Consider the following 20918-nt stretch of genomic DNA (forward strand, 5'->3'; position numbering starts at 1 on the left):
AACCTCTGCTCATCTGGTGGACATTCCAGAGAAGCTTGAGCTCACAAGAAATACGATTACTATCTATCTCCTTAGGCAAGAGAAAGTATTACTATTTTATTCAACCCATGTCTTTACTCGCTGTTCCTCAGAATCAATTGTTGCTACCACCTAACTATGTGGTAGAATAAATATATTAACCATTGCTCCTTACCTGGGTGGGAGTCAATTCCAGCCCCAGAATAAGGGTGTAGAGAATGTCACCACATCCCTCTCTGCCCTCCTAGATGCTGAAACGGGTGAATGGCGGGCCCTTTCTCCTGGCCATTGCCCACAAAAATTACTTAGTGGTCATTCAAAGGGCCTTAAAACTATCTCGACAACTTTTCAGAAGAACAGCCTCAAGGAATTGAAGTAATTATTATAACCAGAGGAGCTTAATTAGATGAAGTGGTACAAAATATTAACATATCAACACACCCATCTTTTACATACCGCGGCTCTCCTGCTCAGAGCTATAAATACCTCCAGCGCCTCTGGAGGCCGCAGACATGGATACGCTGCCATTTCCTCTGCTAATCTCTCATTGTTCAGGGGCCTGGCCGGGTGCCACAATGGAAAAGTTGCCATGCTTGTTGATTTTTACATGCATGCTTTCCACACAATAATTATTACTTCCTGGAGGGCTGAGGGCTAACCCTAACTTAGCCATAGACTCACTCCTGTAGTTGCAGATTATACACATTTACTGCTGAAAATTAAATCTGAGGGTTTTTTACCCTTCGTATGTACCCATCTCAGGTAAATGGAACACTTTAGTTCTTCCTCTGTGTCTGATGAGACAGGAATGATAGAAAATCGTCTTACTTGAGAATCATTGCTTCCCTAGATGACAGAATACTCATTCTCAAATTAATTTTGCTCAAAATGTTTCCCGTATCTAAACTAGGGACATTTCCTCAGATGTGGATCTTAGCCAGAAAATCCTCATACTTTTCAAAGTTATAATTGCCTCATTACACCAAAGTGTCCGCATTTTCGTGGTGAAAGAAATGACTGTTTAGCTTGGAAGACTTTTCAGCCTAAGAAGATAAAAGGCGGGTGCGGAGTGTGAGTGTGCAGGGGAGAGCAGTGGCCCCCAGAAGATGAAGTGTTAACGTCCCGAGGACGGAGACCAGCTGCTTCCATCCCCACTGGGAACAGCCCTGAGGAAATGGACTCACAGGCACCAACAGAGCTTGGGGGCTCGTGGGGGGGCCCTCGTGGCAGAGGGGCTGACACCAGAGGGGGTGGAGACAAAAGATTTCTAGAAGAAACTGGAAAATGGCTCTGAAGATTGTTGTATGTGCATTGTATACCTCCTGAATTATGATCATTCCTAAATATACTGTTAGAATATTTAATTGCAGGCCACATTATCACCGTCCTTTTCACCAGATCTCTAATATGTGCCTACAACGTATAAGTCCCCTTGCTGAGTGTGGCGCAGAACCTCCTCCCTCCCCTGGTGCCATGGAAAAAGCAAGGTCTTTGGAGCCAGCAGAGTCTGGCTTTAGATTTCGATTTTGCAACTTGCCACCTTTGTTACCTTGGGCCCATTATCCAGCCTCTCTGAGTTTAATATACTTCTCTGTGAAATATAGAACTTCATAAAGAAATTGTTATCATTGAAGAAAATTGTATATGTAAGTTTCCTAGTACAAGAGCAGGTATGATTTAAGTATTTAATAACATTGGGAGCTCATTTTTACGATATATGAGGCTTATCATTGCAAGGGACTGTTGAGTCCTTTATCTGTGATACAGAAACTCTATTCCTGTTTTACACTTTAGGAAACTGAGGCACAGAACGGTTAAGTAACTTGCATAAGGACATAAAGCCAACAAGTGGTGAGGCAGTGATTCACTGAACACGTTTGTTAGATTTAAGAGCTTGAGCTCTTCCTCCTACAACACACCGCCTCATATCATATGAAACAAATTAAGGATACTGAGAAAGCTTATGTGCACATGCACCGATCGTTAAAATCCATAGTTTTCAAAACTCGGCCTCTCAGAATGTTTATCAGGCCTTGTCTATAGATGCACTATGTTTCCCCCTTCTTCCTTTTCTTTCTTGGACATCCAATCTATTTTGCGTGGCTCTCGTCACCAAGTTAGGATACCCCAGTACATTTGCTTGGAGGATATTTCAGAAACTATCAAAACTCCCTGCAATATGGGGGGATATGTTGAATTTCTTCTAGATCTGCTAGATCTACAAGCTTTTTTCTTTTTTATCAATTTCTAATATTTTATTATTATTCAACAAACATTTGGTTGGTATCTATGAATATGTTCCAGGTCATGTGATGGATACTGGGAATTTCTGCTTTAAAAAATGGTCTGTCTAGTGAAAAAGAAAGATTCCAAGTAAAGATTGTGATGTAATGAATGAGTATATAAATTGTATAAAGCTCCCAGAGTGAGTGGGGTCTTCTGTATTGTAGGAGAGCAGACATCTATTCAAAAACCTTGGTAAAAATTCTAAAAATTCTAAAATAATTACTGAAGTGTATTTATAGAACATCTTAATATGATGTGCTTTAATTCATGTGCATGTACCTTAATGAAAGTAAAATATTTTGATCATGAATGAAATTATAATGATAAGAACAAAATTGAAGATATTACAAAAATATTACCACTAATTTTTCACTAAGCAATTAAATTAATGAACAGACTTTTTCTTTTAGAAAATTAGCTCTTTAAATTTTGGACACCAAGAAACTACTTGCCTGTAGATCTGAGAGAGGGAAACAAGGGTAGATCTGGTTCCTGAGATAGCCAACCAGAATATCCCAGAAGGCTTGACTCATTCACATTTTCCCCTTGCAAGATGTTTCTACACATAAGCTGGCCTGGAAGCTTCCCGTCATTGGCAATCATTTCTATACTGTACACACTCAGCTAGGTTGGTCTTTTTATAACTTTAGAATCCTCTAGTCAAGCTACTGGCCTTTTCTTCACATTCATAAATTGCTGTTCCAAATAATTTTGCCTCCAAGAAATATGTACTGAGATATCCAAAAAAATTAAAAGCAGAATATAAAGTTGAAGATTGTTTTCTTAGACACACTATCCTTTTGCGTGTTGGCTAACAATGAAAATGTAACATATGGAGGAAGAAATATGAACATAAAAGGAGTAGTATTGGTATTTATTTTTGGTCACCTGCTACTGGGCCTGTCACTAATTTCTTTGAGATACTAGTTCTGGCTTTCATATGTGTCACAAGGGCAAGAAAGAAAAAAACATGATTCTGTAAGTTCTGCGCATACTTCCAGAGAAGAGTGGTGAGCAGCAGCAGGAACTACCCTCATAATGAGTGTGGAGTTTGGATTCAAATGCAGACTTCGGTATGACGGCTGGGATTTCTGCATGTGAGTTAGTATCCGTGCGTTTAATGAACATGCACTTGCATGCAGTGTGGATGGTCATGCTGTACTTTCTCAAGTACATATTAGGTTTGGGTCGGGGCTTGTCCAACTTGCTCAAATACCACAAAAAGAAATTTTAACCTTCCGCTATTTAGTCCTCTTCCCATTACCAAACATATCACTTATTTTATATCACTAGATGTGGCATTTTCTTTGCATGATTTAATTCTCCAACTTGTAATTTATAGTAAATCCATTTTTTCTCCTGATCTTTTCATGCAGTTTTTCTACTTTTTTCTCTTATATCTCATTAAATATTTCTTTTGAAAATCTTGAACTGTTTCAGTGGCCTATGTGATAATATAAGTAATTGTAACTTGCTTTCCTAAAACCAATATAATAAAGTCCACATAAATAGTTTTGAAAAGTATTTTTGACTATTACTAATTTGACTATTTTAGCACTCAGAAAGTGTGATTTTTGTTAAAGTGATATGCTAAAAAACCACCATCATGATGCTGTCTTTTCTGAATGTGACAGTATTATCTTAAGAATAAAAAAATACTGGCAGTTTACTTTATTATAACCTGACACATAATATAGCACTTGAAATGCATAATATACACTATTCACTTTTTCTCTTACTAACAAAAGGAACGATTCTTTGTACAGTGGTTTGATACTAATCAGGGAGCAAGTAAAGTCTCAGAAAATAGTAAACAAACAATAGCTTTTAAATCAAAAATGTTTATTGTAAAAAAAAGACCTTGAAAATTGTTTTTTAAAAAAGAAACATTGATTTCACAAGTCTTCGGGTTGTTTATAGACACAGCTATAGACAACATCTCACTTTCACACAAAACCCATTCAATCATATAAAAATAAACACAAATTTACATTGACTCATCAACTATACAATTAATTAAAAAAAAGGCACTTGGAAGGGGTGTCCTATTATTGCATTCGTTGTATGCATTTAAAATGGTTTAAGTACATTACTGGATTTCTAAGAATTGTCTCTTGCACTTATTCCCATCTTTAATAAACTTTAGAGAATCATTAAAGTTCTTTCAAAAAGTAAGACATGGAGCATGCACCAGGAATGTTCAAAGCTAATCTTTCCCTCCTCCCCCAAGGCACATACTACTTATTGGCAAAAGCAAAACAAAACAAAAATACTTTTAATACATTCTCCTGTGTTTCTTGATTTTTTTCTCTCTCTTAAAAATACACTTTAAAGCATTACAGGTAATCAACAAAAAAGCTTTAGTTTGACAATGGCAACCAGACATCAGACATGTCATGAAGTAAACGTGGAATACTTTATAAGGCACCTGAGATAGCGTCTGGCAGATTCTCTTCCTATAGGGAATTCTGTTACAAACTCTATTACAAAGCAATACTGTTCTTTTCCATTGAAATGATTTGGCAGCAATGTAAATCCTTGCATTCTTTCTTAGTAAGAAAAGATGCAATGTGCTTTTCACTTCATCTTTGAAGAGAAAGGTTCTTGTCTTTTATTCGTTCAGTATAGCTGTCAGTAAATATATAGTCATTTTAAACTTCACATGGAAAGGATTAACTTTAAACACATGGATTCCGTGCTCTTGCAGCTCTTAGTGTGTGCGTGTGTGTATGTGTGCATGTGTGTGTGTGCCTATACATATTATTTGGTCGGTAAGCACAAGAGAAAATGCCTTTGGACTTTTATTTGTCATTTGGCTTCGGAGTGAAGAAATGCATTCTGTTTGAGTAAACATTGATTGCATCACTCAATGTGCTACACAGCAGCCAGATTCCTCATGTTTGTGTAGAAGAGACATTCTGGAGAAGGTTTTGGAGCAGTTTTTGCACTGGTATTTCTTTACATCAGAGTGGGTCTGCAGATGAGCCCTCAGGTTTGACCTGTCTGCAAACGCTCTGTTGCAGTGAGGGCAAGAAAAAGGCTTCTCTCCTGGGGGTGGCGGTGGGGGAAGAAAAAGAAAGACAGTCAGTATTTTTGGAGGAAACGTAAAGTCAAATAACATTAATAAAAATCAATCACATTTTGCCAAAAAAAGAAAAGCAGCAAAACTGATTAAAATTCCCCACAATAGACATTTATTTTAATATCTGGCCCTTTAAGACAAATTTGAACATTGCATTAAAATATCATATACAGAATATCATTACTGCCGCTAGTCACGCAGAAATAACGCACGTAGTTCTAGGACTTTCACTTTTTAAAGCTTTCTGCTTCGGCAGGTGCAGCTAATGTTGAGCGCCACCCACCATTTCCCAATATTTCCCCTTTTCCCTCTTTCTGTCTTATGACTAAGGCAGTATAAGTGTCTTGACACCCTGCAGGATGATTTTGTGCTAGGAACAAGAAATACAGGAAAAAAAAAAAAGACACAAAGCAAATTTAGTTTCAACTAACCAACTGGCTAAGAGATGATAGATAACACAGCAAGAGTGCAACTAACAGAAAACTATAGGAAAACCCTCCATCTATTTACCAAATCAATTGATTAAGATAGCAACATTTGTATTTACTGATTACTGGGGGCAGTTCCACAGAACACACATTCTAGCACATCTTTCCTGATTTTCTAACTGATCTTTGAGACCAAACCTCCTGTATCTACTTTCCAAAGTCTAAATGCTGTTTGCAGTTCCTGGAGCAGAGGTTGTTAGCAAGAAATGGAGCACTTTGTGCTCTAACAACTTTTTGAGTAGCCAGGAAGTAGCTAGCAACGACCATCCATCATTAAAAGCACTGTGTCACTACTTGGTGCAAATCCGACAGCCAGCCCAGAGCTTCTTTCTATCAGAGAGATTAACTTTCCTGGCTACGTTTTTTCTCTTACCAGTATGAGTTCTAATGTGTCCTTGAAGCAACCAGGGTCTGGAAAATGCCTTGCCGCAGATCTTGCAGACACAAGGTAATGTGTGGGTCCGAATGTGCATCTTCAGGGCGCCCAGGCTCACGTATTCCTTGTCACAGTATTTACAGCTGAAAGATTTCCTAGACTGGGCATCGCAGTGCAGCTGCTTATGTTTGGCTAGCCCAGAAAAAGTTGAATAGGTCTTATTGCATAAATTGCACTGAAACTTTTCAGCTTCAATGGCATGGGGATCTGAAAGCTTGGATTGTAGTCTTTCCTCTTCATCGCTAATGGGGCTTTCTGAGCCACTGTGGTCCTTGGATGAGGTGTCAGATGGAGGAGGGGGACTCACTCGCCCCAAGGATGAGGGGTATCCGGAAAGAGGAGAGAGGCCATTGGGCAGTGGGGAGTGGAATGGAGCCGTCGCAGTCCACACGGTAATGGGGCTGTAGGCTCCTGAGCTGAGGATCTCTGGTTGTGGGATGACAGGCATGGGGTAACTCTCATAGAGATATGGGGAAATAATCACTGAGGGAAAGAAAAGGAAAGTAAAGACGATTAAGGTAAAAATAACTTTAAAAAATTCACACACACACACGAGATTTAGCAACACACATGGCTTTCAATGAAGAAGATAGACCCATCTGGAAGAACATATGCGTTGGTAAAAATTTTCATTTCCACCCTGGCTTCTACGGAGTTATTGCACTTAATGCGCACACAGTCTGACAGCTGCGCTGAGCTACACCATCCTCTGAAGTCAGGGAGTGTGGCCAAGCCAGCGCCTTCACTGTCCCCATTGCGGAGGAATAACCTAGACGTTATTTGTGAACACAGAGAAAGGTTGTTTTCCATTTTCTACATGGGCTATTCGCACGTATCACTACCGTGAGCACAAAGATATGCGCACACCAAGCTGCCTTCTCCGGGAAAGGAGCCCCATTACATGAAAAACGCAGTAATTCAACATTTACGTATTGTGCTGCTCGTCTTCCACGCATCCGTTATGCATGTTTACACAAGCTTTAGAAAATGAAGTTGCGACAGTTGAATGAAAATTTCCTTGTCACTCAGAGTTCAAAAAGTTTTGAATTAAAACTTACCCTAAATGATCAAAAGAACAGAAACTCCCTTTTAGGACGCTGTTTAAAAGGAAAACAGCTGTCTTCAGCTCTTTTGTAACAGCATCTAAGTAGCAATGCACAGATTTACATTCACAGATCTATAGATACATAGCCACAGATACGCTTTTTTGGGTTTTGTTTTCGGTTTCTACCTGTGTGTGTGTCCAGTTCGCTGTAGTTCGGCTTTTTGGAGGCGTTGAAATGCTTCTTGACCAGGAAGGAGCGCGGCATCTTGCCGGCGGCCGCGGGCGGGTAACGGTCCGGAGGACGCGGCCGTCCTACAGCATCGCGGCCAGCGGCCGGCTCAGGTGCGGCGGCGACGGGCCGGCGCCTGCGAGGTCGCCGGGCTGCGCACGAACTGAGCCCGCTCGCGCCGGGCGGGGTTTTTGCCCGGGCTTTTGCGCGGAGGATCCAATCGCCGCGGAGAGGCTCGGATTTCAGCTCCTCCCTCTGGGACAGCTGTGAACAGAGGAAGAATCTGTTGTCAGACCAAATTATTCTCGTTCAAAATGGGCTGTTTTTCGGGATTTCAGCGGAGAGAAAAAAGTGTTAAGCATTTTCGGGGGCGGCGACCTCGCCTGGGCAGCCGCGCTCTCCGAGCGCCCGCCGCCGGCCGGAGGAGAGGCCGTCCTGCGCGCCCGGGCCGCGCCGCGCTCGGAGCCTATATTTGGAAGCGGCGTTTGGAGAAGTTTGACTTGCCCAGGGACCAAATAATTAACTCTTGGCTTTTGATAACGGCAGGCAGCAGCGGGAAGACAAAGGCGCCAGTGAGCGCAGAGCCCGCTCTCCCAGCGGGGCGTCAGGCCTGGGCCGGCGGGCCCGTCCCCAGGCTTGGCAGAGCCACAGGCGGCACTTCCTCGGGAAGCTAAGTAGTCATGTCACTGTATTAGCCATGGTGCTTGAAAGAAACGCTTTGTAGCCCATTAAAGACCGGCTTATCGGAAGAACTGGAGAACCGCAAAGATAAAAAGCAAGGCTGGCAGAGAGGGGGACAGTCGGTAAACTGTCATTCAGAACCTTGGGAAATTATCTCACAAACGCGTTTGACAAGAGTTCTTACCTTTTCATGTATTACAATGTATTTTTATGATTAAAAAGCTGTGTGGGTCTTTAGAGACAATGATTTCATCTGAAATACTCATCGGCTTTGGTTTGGTGCTTTGTGCATCAGTATAAAGTCATCAAAATCCATCTCAGCATCTGCCAGTTTCCCGTATTATGTTAAAAAATAAAAGGATACTCTTGTGAGTGCTGTTTGATTACAGTTTGAAGCTAGCCTAGCAATCAGCAAAGGCACCTTGATTTTGTATATGGTATTAATCTAAAAATACTCTAAGGTGGCACATTTTTAAAGTAAAATTTCAACCATATTTTCAAGCATCTCTACCCGTTTCAGATTTTTATCACTACCTTTTGCTCAAAGAATAAGGAAAGAATGAATTTGTATGAAACCACTCTACTCTTGTTTCTAACAGGTGCTGGAAGAAAAAAGTGAAAAAGCAAATAACAGTGGTGATGTCAAGACTTGTAAGAGAAAAGTGCATTGTCAGGCTGCATAACTTCCTAATCTTGGGATGAGAAAACAAGTGTGTGTGTGTGTGTGTGTGTGTGTGTGTGTGTGTGTGTTGCGTGGGGGGGGGGGCAGCAGGCTTCCTGAGCTAATTTCAACGATTCTTTTATTTCTCCCAGCAGTCACTGATTTAAGCGTCAAACTGGGAAAGGAATTTAGATGACTCCTTATGTTAAGGGTTGCATATCTATAGGAGACAGGAAAATAGGAATACACATTAGATTTCTCCACAAACTGTAACCTGGAGTAAAAGAGCCAGTTTTCTGCGCTCGCTACCTTTTGTGAGGGTTTGTTCAGCTTTAGGCACACGGGTTTAATAGAACGGTAGTCCTCCTTGCCCCTCTCTCCCCGTTTCCTGCAAAACGCACATTTTGTTGGAGATACTGTAAAGAAAACACAAGCTGCCATGGCTTTTACTTCCCCCTTCACTCTACTGAGTCTGTCTAGGACAGAGAAGGGAGTTAGAGGACGTTTTGGTGTTCATCTGCTGGTAGTTATACAACAAGATAATCTGCTAAAATGTGTACTTAAAAACTCCATTTTAAAAGTTTGACAGCAATTCACTATGCCGGAGAAAAACCTGAATTTGGATCCCAGAGGCATAACCCGGCAAGCCCCTTTCAGGTACGGGGTGCCGCACACGGATCTGCGTCCGGACTCATGGCCGCACCCGCGGGGCGCCCGGCCTTGGGTCGTGCCGGAGGCATGTCCCTGCACAGCTCGTGCGCCAGCGGGTCACACGCATGCCCGTGTGAGGTCCGGCCCGCCGTCGGGGGAGGGCGAGCGCGCGCTGGTGGCGTGAGTCAGACTAAACAGGTGCTCTGCTCAGACACAGCGGAGGGCATTTGGCGCTGGAACAGTGTGGTAAAAACGCAGGCAGAAAAGTCAAGGCCACACCCAAAGTCCAGCTGCTGGAGCTCTGCAAAGACAAGACAGAGGTTTCCTTTCCTTCCGCAGCCAGAGGGCTCATATGCAGGAGTTGGCTTTGGGCATTGACTAAAAGACTTTCTCTTGCCCAGGGACAGAAATCTGCAAAGGAAATGACATCCGATTTTAAATGTTTCATTCTGGAATCAGAAGTCAGTCAATGACTAAGGGGGAAAAACGGGTGAAACAAACAACATGGGTTTGCTAACGTGAGGACTCAATCCTAGGTTGGAGAGAAACTGGCCCTACGTAATAGGCTGATCCGAGCAGTCTGAAAGAAATGGTGCTTGTCCTGACAGCTACGGGACACAGCCGGCCTGGGCGAAGCTGGGGGCACGGGTAACACGAAGGCACAGAAGGCACAGCCTTAGGCTCCTCTCAGTGGGAGGTGGCGCAGGGAGAACTGAGCACGGCTGGCAGCCTCAGGGAAGCTGAAAAAATAACCCTCCCTAGGCTTGGGCCCTACTGGAGGGTCCTTTCCCGTTCCTGATGTCTGTGGAATTGATTCTGTGGGTTGCGTGGGCCCTAGAAGCCCATGTAATCTAATTCCTTAATTGCCATGATGTGACTTGATGTGACGCACCTGACAGTCTCTCATTTCCTCTGTTTTCTGAAGAAGCTGACCAAGACAACTTGTGGATAACTTTGCAAATTAAAGGTCTGGGATCTCACGGGAGGCCCAGCCTTCCCCACAGGCTCCCGGAAGGGTGGGATTTCTCCTGGACTGTCTTTTTCATGGAAGACACATTCTTGCCTTGCCAAATAGGGAATAAATGAGATTCATGAGGTTTGGGAATGCACCTTTGATTTATTTACTTTGCATGCAGATTCATGCACATTGGGCATTTAGGTGTGTAAAAAGTGCAGCTCTTCACTACTGAGTTCAGGAAATGGAGTAAATCTAGCACCAAGAGAATCACAGATGGGAGAGGCTTGAAAATCCCATGTTGTGCTCTGTCCTGCTTCTTAAAATGAACTGTGCCTCTTTCTAGCTTTCGCTTCTGGCATGATCACCCTTGGGGAGTTTTGTATCTTTTGAAGTCATACAGCTATTTGTAGCCCTTGCATGATATGAAGTTATGGAATAGCATTAGTTTGGCTATGATATCTGGAGAATATTATAATGTCTTACTAATTTTTAAAATCAATTTAGATAGAAACAAAGCACTTATTATATGTAATTTGAAGTTTGAATGACAAAGATGTGATGCCATTTTGTAATTTTGTACATATATATATCTGTATGTATAAAGATGCATATTTATGTTTGTATTCCTAATTCAGTCTCAAATAAAGTGAACCAACCCCTAAATATAAGAGAAATAAATGTTTCCTTTCAGTATCTGGGCTTCTCTATCTGTACATGATGTTTAATATTAATCTCTAATTTCTTTCAGAATGATTTAGGGACAAATATTTCCCAATGTAAAAGAGAAAATGATCTAAGTGGGTCTAGGATTCTGCTTATATACTCTGAGTTCTGTAGTAAGGAGAACCTCTTTTCTTTGCAGGTGTGGATGGAGAGCACATACACTCAACATACGTTAAGTATATCCAGTCAGCGATGCCAAAAAGGCCAAATATGAACATGCGTCTGCGTGAGTGTGCATGTGTCTAAATTGGGGTGAAAAGCAATAATAGCAAAAAATGATATCACGATGTCCCTTTGCTGTTTAGGAGTTTCTACTATTTCCTGTGTGTTCCCAGGGCCATATTCACCAGGCTAATAGCCACTAGCCTTGTGTGTCTGTCTGGAGTTGGCTCTAAGCCAATCACATATGATTGGTAAATACTTAAGATCTCTGCTAACAGAAAACCTTGTATAACTTGGGGACAGCATTTTAATGAGATCTGTTTTCTGCCAATCACTTTTATTCAGAATTTTATTCCTAGTTGTGTTTTTATAATCTCATTTGCCTTTGAGTGGATATAATATGGTTAGTGTGTCATGTAAAGTAAAAGATACTCATCTCTTCAGTATTCTATTTGTGCCTTGTGGAGAGTGTTGATGATCTTATCTGTAAGATGATCTGTAAGATGTACAGATCTTATCGGTAAGAAAGACTGTGAAAAATGTTGAAATTATCTATATGTTATACAACAGCTCAAGGATATGTGGTTGCAAAGAGACACCTATTGGTCATCTCTGGAAGATGCATTGCTTTCTTTTTCATAACTTTTTAACAAGGTCTGCCACCTCGTGGAAAATAGATTGATTTGACTTGACACTAAGAGCATCAACCCGACCTTGTTTTGTAATTGCCCCCATTTTAGATTAGCATTATTTAAATTTTTGAATTTATTAATATATTCATAATTTAAAATGACATATTTGTGTGTATAGAAATATGCATTCCACGTATACAACAAATTATGTTGGCTTTATAAGATGGGCAGGAAAGGGAAATTTATGATATTCATCAGTCTGTGCAGTCATGAAGAAGGAAATGGGCAAAAATAGCTAGAATTATATTCAAAAATAAGTAAGAACCTTGCATGCCTTATTTCGTATATCCCCGGAATGACCTATAGGCCAGCGGTATTTCAAGGGAGGGGAGCTAGGGCTGAGCTTGGTTTTCCAGGGGATTCAGAATGCAAATGAGGGAGCCGACGCCCGTTCTCTTCATTGCCAGGCTCTGCTCCATCACCTGCTGTGCTCAGGTAGCTGAAGGACACTCAGGACCCAGCACTTAAAACGTATCAAGGTTTTAAAAACCGGTGGTGGCCTTTCTTACCTCAGTCTTTAATGGGATTATGTGTGGAACAATAAAGCCACCAGTGAAGAATCAATGTTTCCAAATATAATGGAGGAGTGTGTGGAGTGAGAGGCAGCGATAAAAGCTGCCGTTCTAAAATTATTAATATGAGCTGGCCACTGTGCTAAGCACTTCACACACATTATTTTAATGAATCCCCCCAAAGTAGTTAATCTTGCAAGGTAGATCTCCCTATCTACAGATGAAGAAATGAAGACACAGGTTTAATTTTCTTGGTCAAATCACACTGCTAATAAGGAATAGGTAGAGGTGGGATTTACATCTGGATCTGTTTAATTTCAAATCCTGTGTACGTCACCACTCTGTTTTTAACTGTAATAACATGTCATAAGGGTGCATTAGACCCATGACTAACTGTAAAACACGACCTCTTGCTTTTCCCGGTCGGAGGATGCTTACACACGGAGTCTGCAATCCACCCCCACGCACCGCTGCCTCTGCCCGCCTCTGTCTCTTTTCCTAAGTCACACCAGGGTCACGGTTGCTTGATTTCAGACATGATGCCGGTTGCCTCCAGGTGTCGGATGTCAATTCTAGGAAGACACTTGGAATAGAATCCTACGTGTTTAAGCGTTGCCATTGTCTCTCGGAATGCCGAAAAAGGAGACCACGTATCAAGTTTTTAAAAGACTGGTGGTGGCCTCTGTTACTTCAGTCTTTAACGGGATTATGTGTGGAAAAATAAAGCCACCAGTGAAGAATCAGTGTCTCCAGATATAACGGAGGAGCGCCATAGTCTGCGAATTGCTCCCTTTTCCTTTCCTGGGTGTGCGAGTGTGGCGCGCCTGCCTGGCTCCCCGCGTGAGCCTGCAGGTTCGTGTGAGCGGGCGTGTTCGGTCGGCTGTGGGTGGCGTTGGTCTGCCTTCATTTGTGAGAAGGACTCGAGGCGCTTCCTGGGGGGACGTACCCAGGAATAACAGGGACAGCAGAGAGCCAGGCCCACCAAGCTTGATCCTACAACAAAACCTTGGTAGCCAAAGCAGACTGTTGGTTCTGAGTGCAGTGATGCGTCTGCCACGCCAATAAGTCTTTGGCTGAGCACCCAAAAGCGCTATGGGGAAACAGGCATGGGGCCCAGTCAGCGATGCTGAAAAGTGGCTTTTCTGAAACTCCGTTAGGCATCGGAGAGGCAGACGATGCTCTGTGAGAGCACTCCCACATCCCGTAATGGAGCACTGCAGGGTGCTGATGCCCGAGAGCTCCTGGGCATCGCCTTGAGTGGTGGGTGTGCCAACAGGCCTTGCAGTGCCTGACGGATAGGTGGGTCCCCGGTGAAGTGCTGGTGCTGCTGTTGTCGACTGAATATTCGTGTACCCCCAAAACTGCTAGTTTAAACCTAACTCCCAAGGTGATAATACTTGGAGTTGGGGCCTTTGTGAGGTCATTAGGTCATGAGGGTGGAGCCCTCCAAACGGGATTAGTGACATTCTAAGAGACCCCAGAGAGCTCTCTCCTTCTCCCGTGTGAACATACAAGAGGAGAGAGCCTATGAACCACGCAGCTGCCCTGACCGGATGCTGAGTCTGCCAGTGCTGTGATCTCTGACTTCCAAACTCCAGAAATGTGAGAAATAAATTGCTGCTGTTTGTGACCCTCCTAGTCCATGGTACTTTGCTATAGCAGTCAGAGTGGGCTGAGAAGGCTGCCTGGTGAGAAGCGAGGGCCTTTCGGGTTGTCTGGCTCTCGGTGGGGTAACAGCAGCGCCCTGCAGGGGAGCAGAGCTTGTGGTGGAAGCAGAGGTGCCGGGCAGACTGTGTGGCACAGGTCAGCGAGACCGGTGGAGTAGGAGGGGGAGCACTGCGTATTCTACACCGAACCTGAGCGCTCGCCCCACAGACCATGAAGAACAGCGCTGCGGGACTCCAGAACGACACTGCTGGGTGCTGGGGTCCTGACCCGGTGGGAGAGAAAGGCAGGCACCGCCTACACCCTGTGCAAGGGAGCAGCGAGCATGAGTGGCAGCCGCCCGAGCGTGCTCACGCCACTACTGCCTGGACTCCCAAGTCAGGGTGCCCGCACTTGGCATCCTGCCTTGTTCTGGGCCTCGGATCTGCCTGATCAACACATCTACCTGGATGTTGAATCTAAAATCCTTTAAAACAGCAGGCTGTGAGACTTCCCAAGATAATTTAGAGAAGCAAAGTCTAAATCATGCCATGCGTATGATGGTTCCCCTCATTTCGATCTGGAGTCACCAACTTGTTGAGCCATTTTCCAAAAGCATGCCCATGTCAGTGTGCTCAGAACACAAGGTTTGGGAGGGCTTCCCAGGCATCCGCAAGCACCTTTTATCTGCGTCATAGACACTGACGATCAACTACCGGTCAAACCCCGTTACTCCATTTGCTAGCCTAGTCCCGTGAAGGATCAGGAGCCTGGCCTGGCAGAACCGTGTGGCTACTTGGACTCCCCACTGACGAGCTCCTTCGCTCAGATAGAAGCACCCATCATTCCGTATGCTGTGATTCTTCAAAGGAGACATTTTTAAAGATTATTGCACAGCTGTTTAAAAAGAAATACACAGATGCATATACACATACACACGCCCCACAGGTAGCACGATCTTTTCTAAAAGTACTTTTTGGCCTTGCATTTAAAAATGACAGTCAGAGTGATAAGGAGAAAGAAATATGTGTTCACTTGTTCCCTTCAAATTTTAAGGCCCTGACCTTGGGTATAAAGCTTTCGCCGGCACTAAGGTGAGCTGGCAGTCTAGTTTAGTTTAGCGATAGCAGAGGAGTATTAAAATCTAATATTGAAAGTGTTGTTGACGTAACTCTTGCCAGCAGTTAGAGGTGACTGGCTGCTTGCAGAGGTACAAGCCCTTTAGCAGCTGGGTTAGAGGGTCCCTTTGTCATCGTGCTTACCCAGAGGAGCATCCGTCCTTCCCCAGCCCTGCCCCAGGGCAGCCACACAGACCCAAACTCTGTTGACGGGGTGGAATTCGTTACTGCACTTGCAGAGAGAAGGCCAGAGACACCTGAGATCATTTGAAAGTGACTGTGGAGAGAAGTCAAGGGCATGAGAGTCCCGAACCTCCCTACTCTCTTGAGTCTTTGGAATCATAGCACACTGATGATGAGCGAGCGATGATCCGGAGCCAGCAACTGTACAATTGCACTTCAGAAAAGTGGGAAGGGAATTTGAGTCTTAAGAGGAAACTTTGATGGAATGAAATCATAGAGCACTGCAGCGGGGGAGGACCTTAGCGACCTAGCGCAACATGCTCCTTTTTTTTCCCCCTCTAGAGAGATTAAGACCAGGCTTGCTCAAAGGTGTGAACCTTCTCAGCATCGTAGAGGATTAGATGCAAAATGTGCCAACTCCCAACACAGGGCGCTAGCAGACAGCCTCCACAGAGGCCTGCGGCAGGCCACCTGTCATTTGAAAATGTAGTTGATTGGCTGCTGCTAACTTCCTGGACAGTCTTTAAAGAAACAAAATGAGAAGAAATCTTTCTTTATTTCAAAATTCACGTGCAATTCAGTACCCTGACCTGTTTTGCCCTCTCCCTCCCTGTGAAGTGGTACAGTTTAATGCCTATGGAGTTTATTTTGCTTGGGACATCTGCCTTGCATATTTAATTTTGGTTTCCATTCTTACACTTCTGCACCCAGTGCAGAAAACAGAGGGTAAAATTATTGGTGTCAATAATTTTAGAGCAAAGTGCAAAGGAGGACTTTTAATGCACGCGACTCCAAGTAGTATATCCTTCTGTACAAGGGGGAACTTATATTGTGAAAAGGATGAATATGTACAGCTGACTCCACGTTTTCAATTTTCTCTTTATTAGTAACGCGTGTGAATTTCCCTTGGCTAGAAGGTACAATTGAGTGAGATTTTGAAATAGCTTAGTGGCTCTAGTGAGTAGATACCTTGAATTCTGCACCCCAAATATATGGGTATAATGGTGTTCCCAAAGTTGGGTTGCAAGTTCTTTAATCCCTGACACCTACCCCAAAGTCACCAAATAAACCCATGGCCTAATAAGAGCAGTGAGATCGAGCGTGCCCTGTCCCCCAAGTCCCTCCTATCTGGACTCTAGGGATACTACTGTTGCGCACCAATTAACAATCCTGACTCCTCCACACACAGCAAAAATTTCCCTCATTTATAAAGGTGATAATGAAAATTTATCAAATTATGCTAAGGAAAAAATAGGCATTCCAGGTAACCATATCTTTAATCAGGTAGGCTATGGCTAGGTAACCTTCATCGAGGGAGAACTCAGAGCCAACTTGCCAGCACCATTCCCATGACATGAATCAAAGCTGTGTCCATCAGAACAGAGACTTTTGCTGGAGAAAGTCACCACGAGCCTCAGGGAAGGCACTGATTTGACACAGTGATGTTGAAAGTCAAGAGTGCTCAGCATGAAAGGCACCAGGCGATGACAGTAGGATTAAGTGTCCTGTGAAGAGAGGATGGGTGTGCCCATTGATGAAAAGCTGCTGGAACAGGGAGCCTTTCCCTGGCTCTTCTGAGGATGCGCTGGCTCGAGAGCAGCCCGACACGTGCGGATCCTACTCTGAATTGGAGTGGAGATTGAGCAGCTGTGGGATGTCAATAGGCACATTAAATTTACTACTCGGTTGACTGTATAGAACCAACTTGGAAAATGTGGAAGCTGGTCCTGTGTATTGTACAATTCTCTTTTGAGAATAAGATTTTTTTTGCCGTTGTTGTCTTTGTACTTGGAATATAAATGTTAGCTATTTCCACTAGGATTGAGTCAATGGATTCCAAAGTGAATTTGAAAAAAAATAATGTAGAAATGATAGCAAGGAGTGTGCTCTTCAACACCATCATTTTCTTATAAGAACACTTAAATTTGTATATATTAAAAATATTTCACCAGGTACACCTACAGTCAATTCAGGTAGACGAACCACATAATGAAGCATCAGAGTGAACACTTAGATGGAGAAAGACTCAATGTTTATTTGGAAGGCACAGTTAAAGATTATTCATTATAAATCCTTTGTTTTACATGCAACTTATCTTTTCTTAAGCTGTGTCAGTGTGGGGATTAAAAGAAGGGTTTAATTAAAAACAGACGAGTAGGTGTCTGTCTTTCTCCCACCAGCTTTGTAGAAAGCCTTCCCACTCGGGCTCCTCCTTATGCTGGTGCAGAGCTGGGTTGGGGTGTGGGGAGGTCTTGTGGCTTATCCATCTTGGTAGCACAGTTAATGTCTTTTTTCCTTTCCTGGTCCCAAGCCCGGCCTCCAGTAGCCGCCATCACGGCTGAACATGCTGTGCAAGTTGTAGAAGCCCTTGCAAAACTTGCATGATGTCCCTGAAGGGTATGTTCCCTCTGGCTTCTTTCCAGTCTAGATGCAGATCCATTTTGCTTAGACCCCAGCGTCTGTCTCCAGTGAGCTCCAACCATCGGTAGCAGAGAACCTCCCATCGCCACACTTGTCCTCTTCTCTTCTGCACAGATCCCTGAGCACAGCATTCACGTGGTTTCAGTGCCTCCCTGCACAGCGGTATGCTGTTTACTTACACTTTATTTTAACCCCCCACCTGAGGACCTAGAAACGAAGCCACGTGGCTTGCTTAGAAGACAATGCGAGGAATACTATGCTCAGTGCAAAGCAACTTTTCCTCATTGACACGAACACGTTGTCTTCAGAGTTTTGCCCTTTCATTACAGACGTGCGTCACTTACCAACGGGACGCAGTGATTTCATTGTGCGATCATCATACGGTGTAGCTACCACAAACCCAGACGGTAGAGCCTACCCCACATCTAGGCTACAGGGTGTGTGTTCCTAGGCTACACACTGTACAACATGTTACTGTACTGAATGCTATAGACAATGGTGACACAATGGTAAGTATTTGTGCATCTAACCATAGAAAAGTTCCAGTAAAAACACAGTATTGTCATCTTATGGAACCAGTGTTACATGTGTGGTCCTTTGTTGACCAAAACGCCCAACATGTCATTATGCAGTGCATAACTGTATTTCCCATGAAGGCTTTTTGGTCTTTTATGCAAATAAACACCTGATAGGTGATCTCTCCCTTGCCTTGCAGACATCTCTTGATGGATGAATGCCAGATTGAACATAAACTAGCTCCTTAAATTGGAAATCTTGTTACATATAGATTAAGAAATAAATAACTGGAGAAATAAAAGAGCTTGTTCAAAATCCCATGGGTGGCTGGTGACAGTGTAGCACCAGGAGAGTAGGCCCTCCCACTGTGACACTCAAACTACCACCAAGATGCTTCTGTTCGCTTTAGCTCTGTGATTAATGCAATTTGAAAGCTACTGAGTGTTTCCCCTTCATTTGATCAACACCAGACATTCTCAAAGGTAATACGCTTGCCCGCATAGCCACATGGGCATAACGTAGAGGACACTGCTCATAGTTGCTCCTAACCAGGGACAGTACACAGATTTTTACATAAATTAGGAAAGGGAGGAAGAATTTTGGTGACTGAAAGAAGGAAAGGGGGCAAATGGGGCTGAACGTGGACTGTGGATTCAGTTTCAGGTGGCAGAAATTCTTCAAGCTGCAAAGGTTACAGGTGCTTGTTATCTCTCTGTTTATCGTCTGTCTTTGTCAATCATCTGCCATCCATCATGTATCCTTGAAAGTGCAGATATTATATATATACTTTTTTCCAATAAACACTTATTAAGTGCCTACCTTGAGCTAAGAATTGTACTAACCATATTTATGAATCTCATTTAAATCTCATAGCAACTCTCTAAGAGAGGTATAATTTATTATTTTATAGTTGATGATGCTGAGACCTGGAATTCGTACACGTGGTAGTTGTTCAAACTCTAAGTTTATTGATTTTTAACTGAATCTTAGCAGAATAACTATTTGTTGACCCTCGATTGTTTGTAAATCAGACAATAACAGCCGTTATGCGGACTGGAGAAATTGTGTTGGTTAAGGACGTAGTAAAGAATAACGTGACGTAGTCTAAATGGCCGTGAAATTACACAACTTTACAGACCTGCAGTGATGGCAGACTTTGAAGCTCTACTGACTCCGTGACCCCAGGTTAGTTACTGAATCCCCCTTTACTCACCGGTGGTGGGAATGGGTGGGTGATTGTCTTGCAGAGGTGTCATAGGGACTTGAGATGAACCATGTGAAGTTCTAAATATAGGGCCCAGCATAGAGCAGAAATAACAATAGCTGCCCTTTATTAAGTGCTTACTATGTGCTAGGTACTGTGTTAAGCAATTTAACAGGTTTTATTTTATTTAATCTTCTCACAATCCTTTTAGCTCGGTCCTGATAAAATCACCATTTTGCACGTGGGCTGCCCAAGTTAACGGCCCATTGGGGCTGCAGACAGGCGTAGACTGTGACGTGTCTGATTCCGGAGCCCACGCTCTCATCTGCTGTGTCCCGGTGCTTCCCCTACCACAAGCCCTGCTAGTGGAGGAGTCGAATTAATGCTCTTATTGTTAGAGATCACATAACACAACTCTCTTCAATGACATCATTTTTGTTATAAAAACATTTTTTAAAGGAACTGCAGTGGGCGATTTAACATCCAACAACAGCAGTTTTATTTCAGAAACATGACTGTTGACCTTTTAATGCCATGATTCTAAGGTGACTCTACCTTATGTTTTGTTTTGTTTGTAAGCATCTTAAGACAGATTGGGATAGAAGCAATTCTGGGGCTTCTTTTACATAAGGTCCTGCCTCAGCCCCTTCCTTCTGTTAGTTCTCAGGCTGGTGTTATTTATGACCGCAAAGAGGGCACTGGATCTGAGCCAAAATAAGCTAGTGAGACCTTCTGTCACTTTCCTGCCAGAATTTAATAATACAGTAGATCCTTGTTACGACACGACTCATCTGCAGACTTGGATATATTGCTGGTCAACCTAAGTCTTCCAAACATAACAAGGACAGCTGCCAAAACCTCAAATAACATGATTAGTCTATGACACACGTATTAATGCTATTTCTTGGGACACGAGTTATAAAGGACAAAGGTGTCATAACTCTGAGTGCATTGCTTGAATCAACTTTGTTGCACTGTAATGATTTAAAACCTCCACTGAAGAGCATACGACCGAGATAAAGAGGTCAGAGGGGAAGGGCTAGATTTAAATGCCCCTGCTCTTACTCTCCAGGATGGTTACCTGGCACTTATATCTTCCACACAAGGAGGCATATGGGGCTTTAGAAAACTGGGTTTATATTCTCACTCATTATTTATTTAACAGACATTTATTAAATGTCCACTATGGATAAGACCATGTTCTGTGT

The 20918-nt window shown here is 43.2% G+C and overlaps 1 protein-coding gene across 1 annotated transcript; it reads right to left on the reverse strand.

Annotated features, from left to right (window-relative positions):
• Positions 1–4129: 4129 nt before the first annotated feature.
• On the reverse strand, positions 4130–7750 carry SNAI2 (snail family zinc finger 2). Its single transcript, XM_012661461.1, has 3 exons — positions 7542–7750; positions 6248–6793; positions 4130–5352 (listed from the first exon to the last, which is right to left on the reverse strand). Exons 1-3 carry the CDS (start codon positions 7618–7620, stop codon positions 5171–5173), a joined length of 807 nt encoding a protein of 268 aa, XP_012516915.1. The 5' UTR covers positions 7621–7750; the 3' UTR covers positions 4130–5170.
• Between the last annotated feature and the right edge of the window lie 13168 nt (positions 7751–20918).

This window comes from Propithecus coquereli, unplaced genomic scaffold, assembly GCF_000956105.1.
Source record: "Propithecus coquereli isolate 6110/MARCELLA unplaced genomic scaffold, Pcoq_1.0 Scaffold71, whole genome shotgun sequence".
In the NCBI taxonomy this organism is placed as follows: domain Eukaryota; kingdom Metazoa; phylum Chordata; class Mammalia; order Primates; family Indriidae; genus Propithecus; species Propithecus coquereli.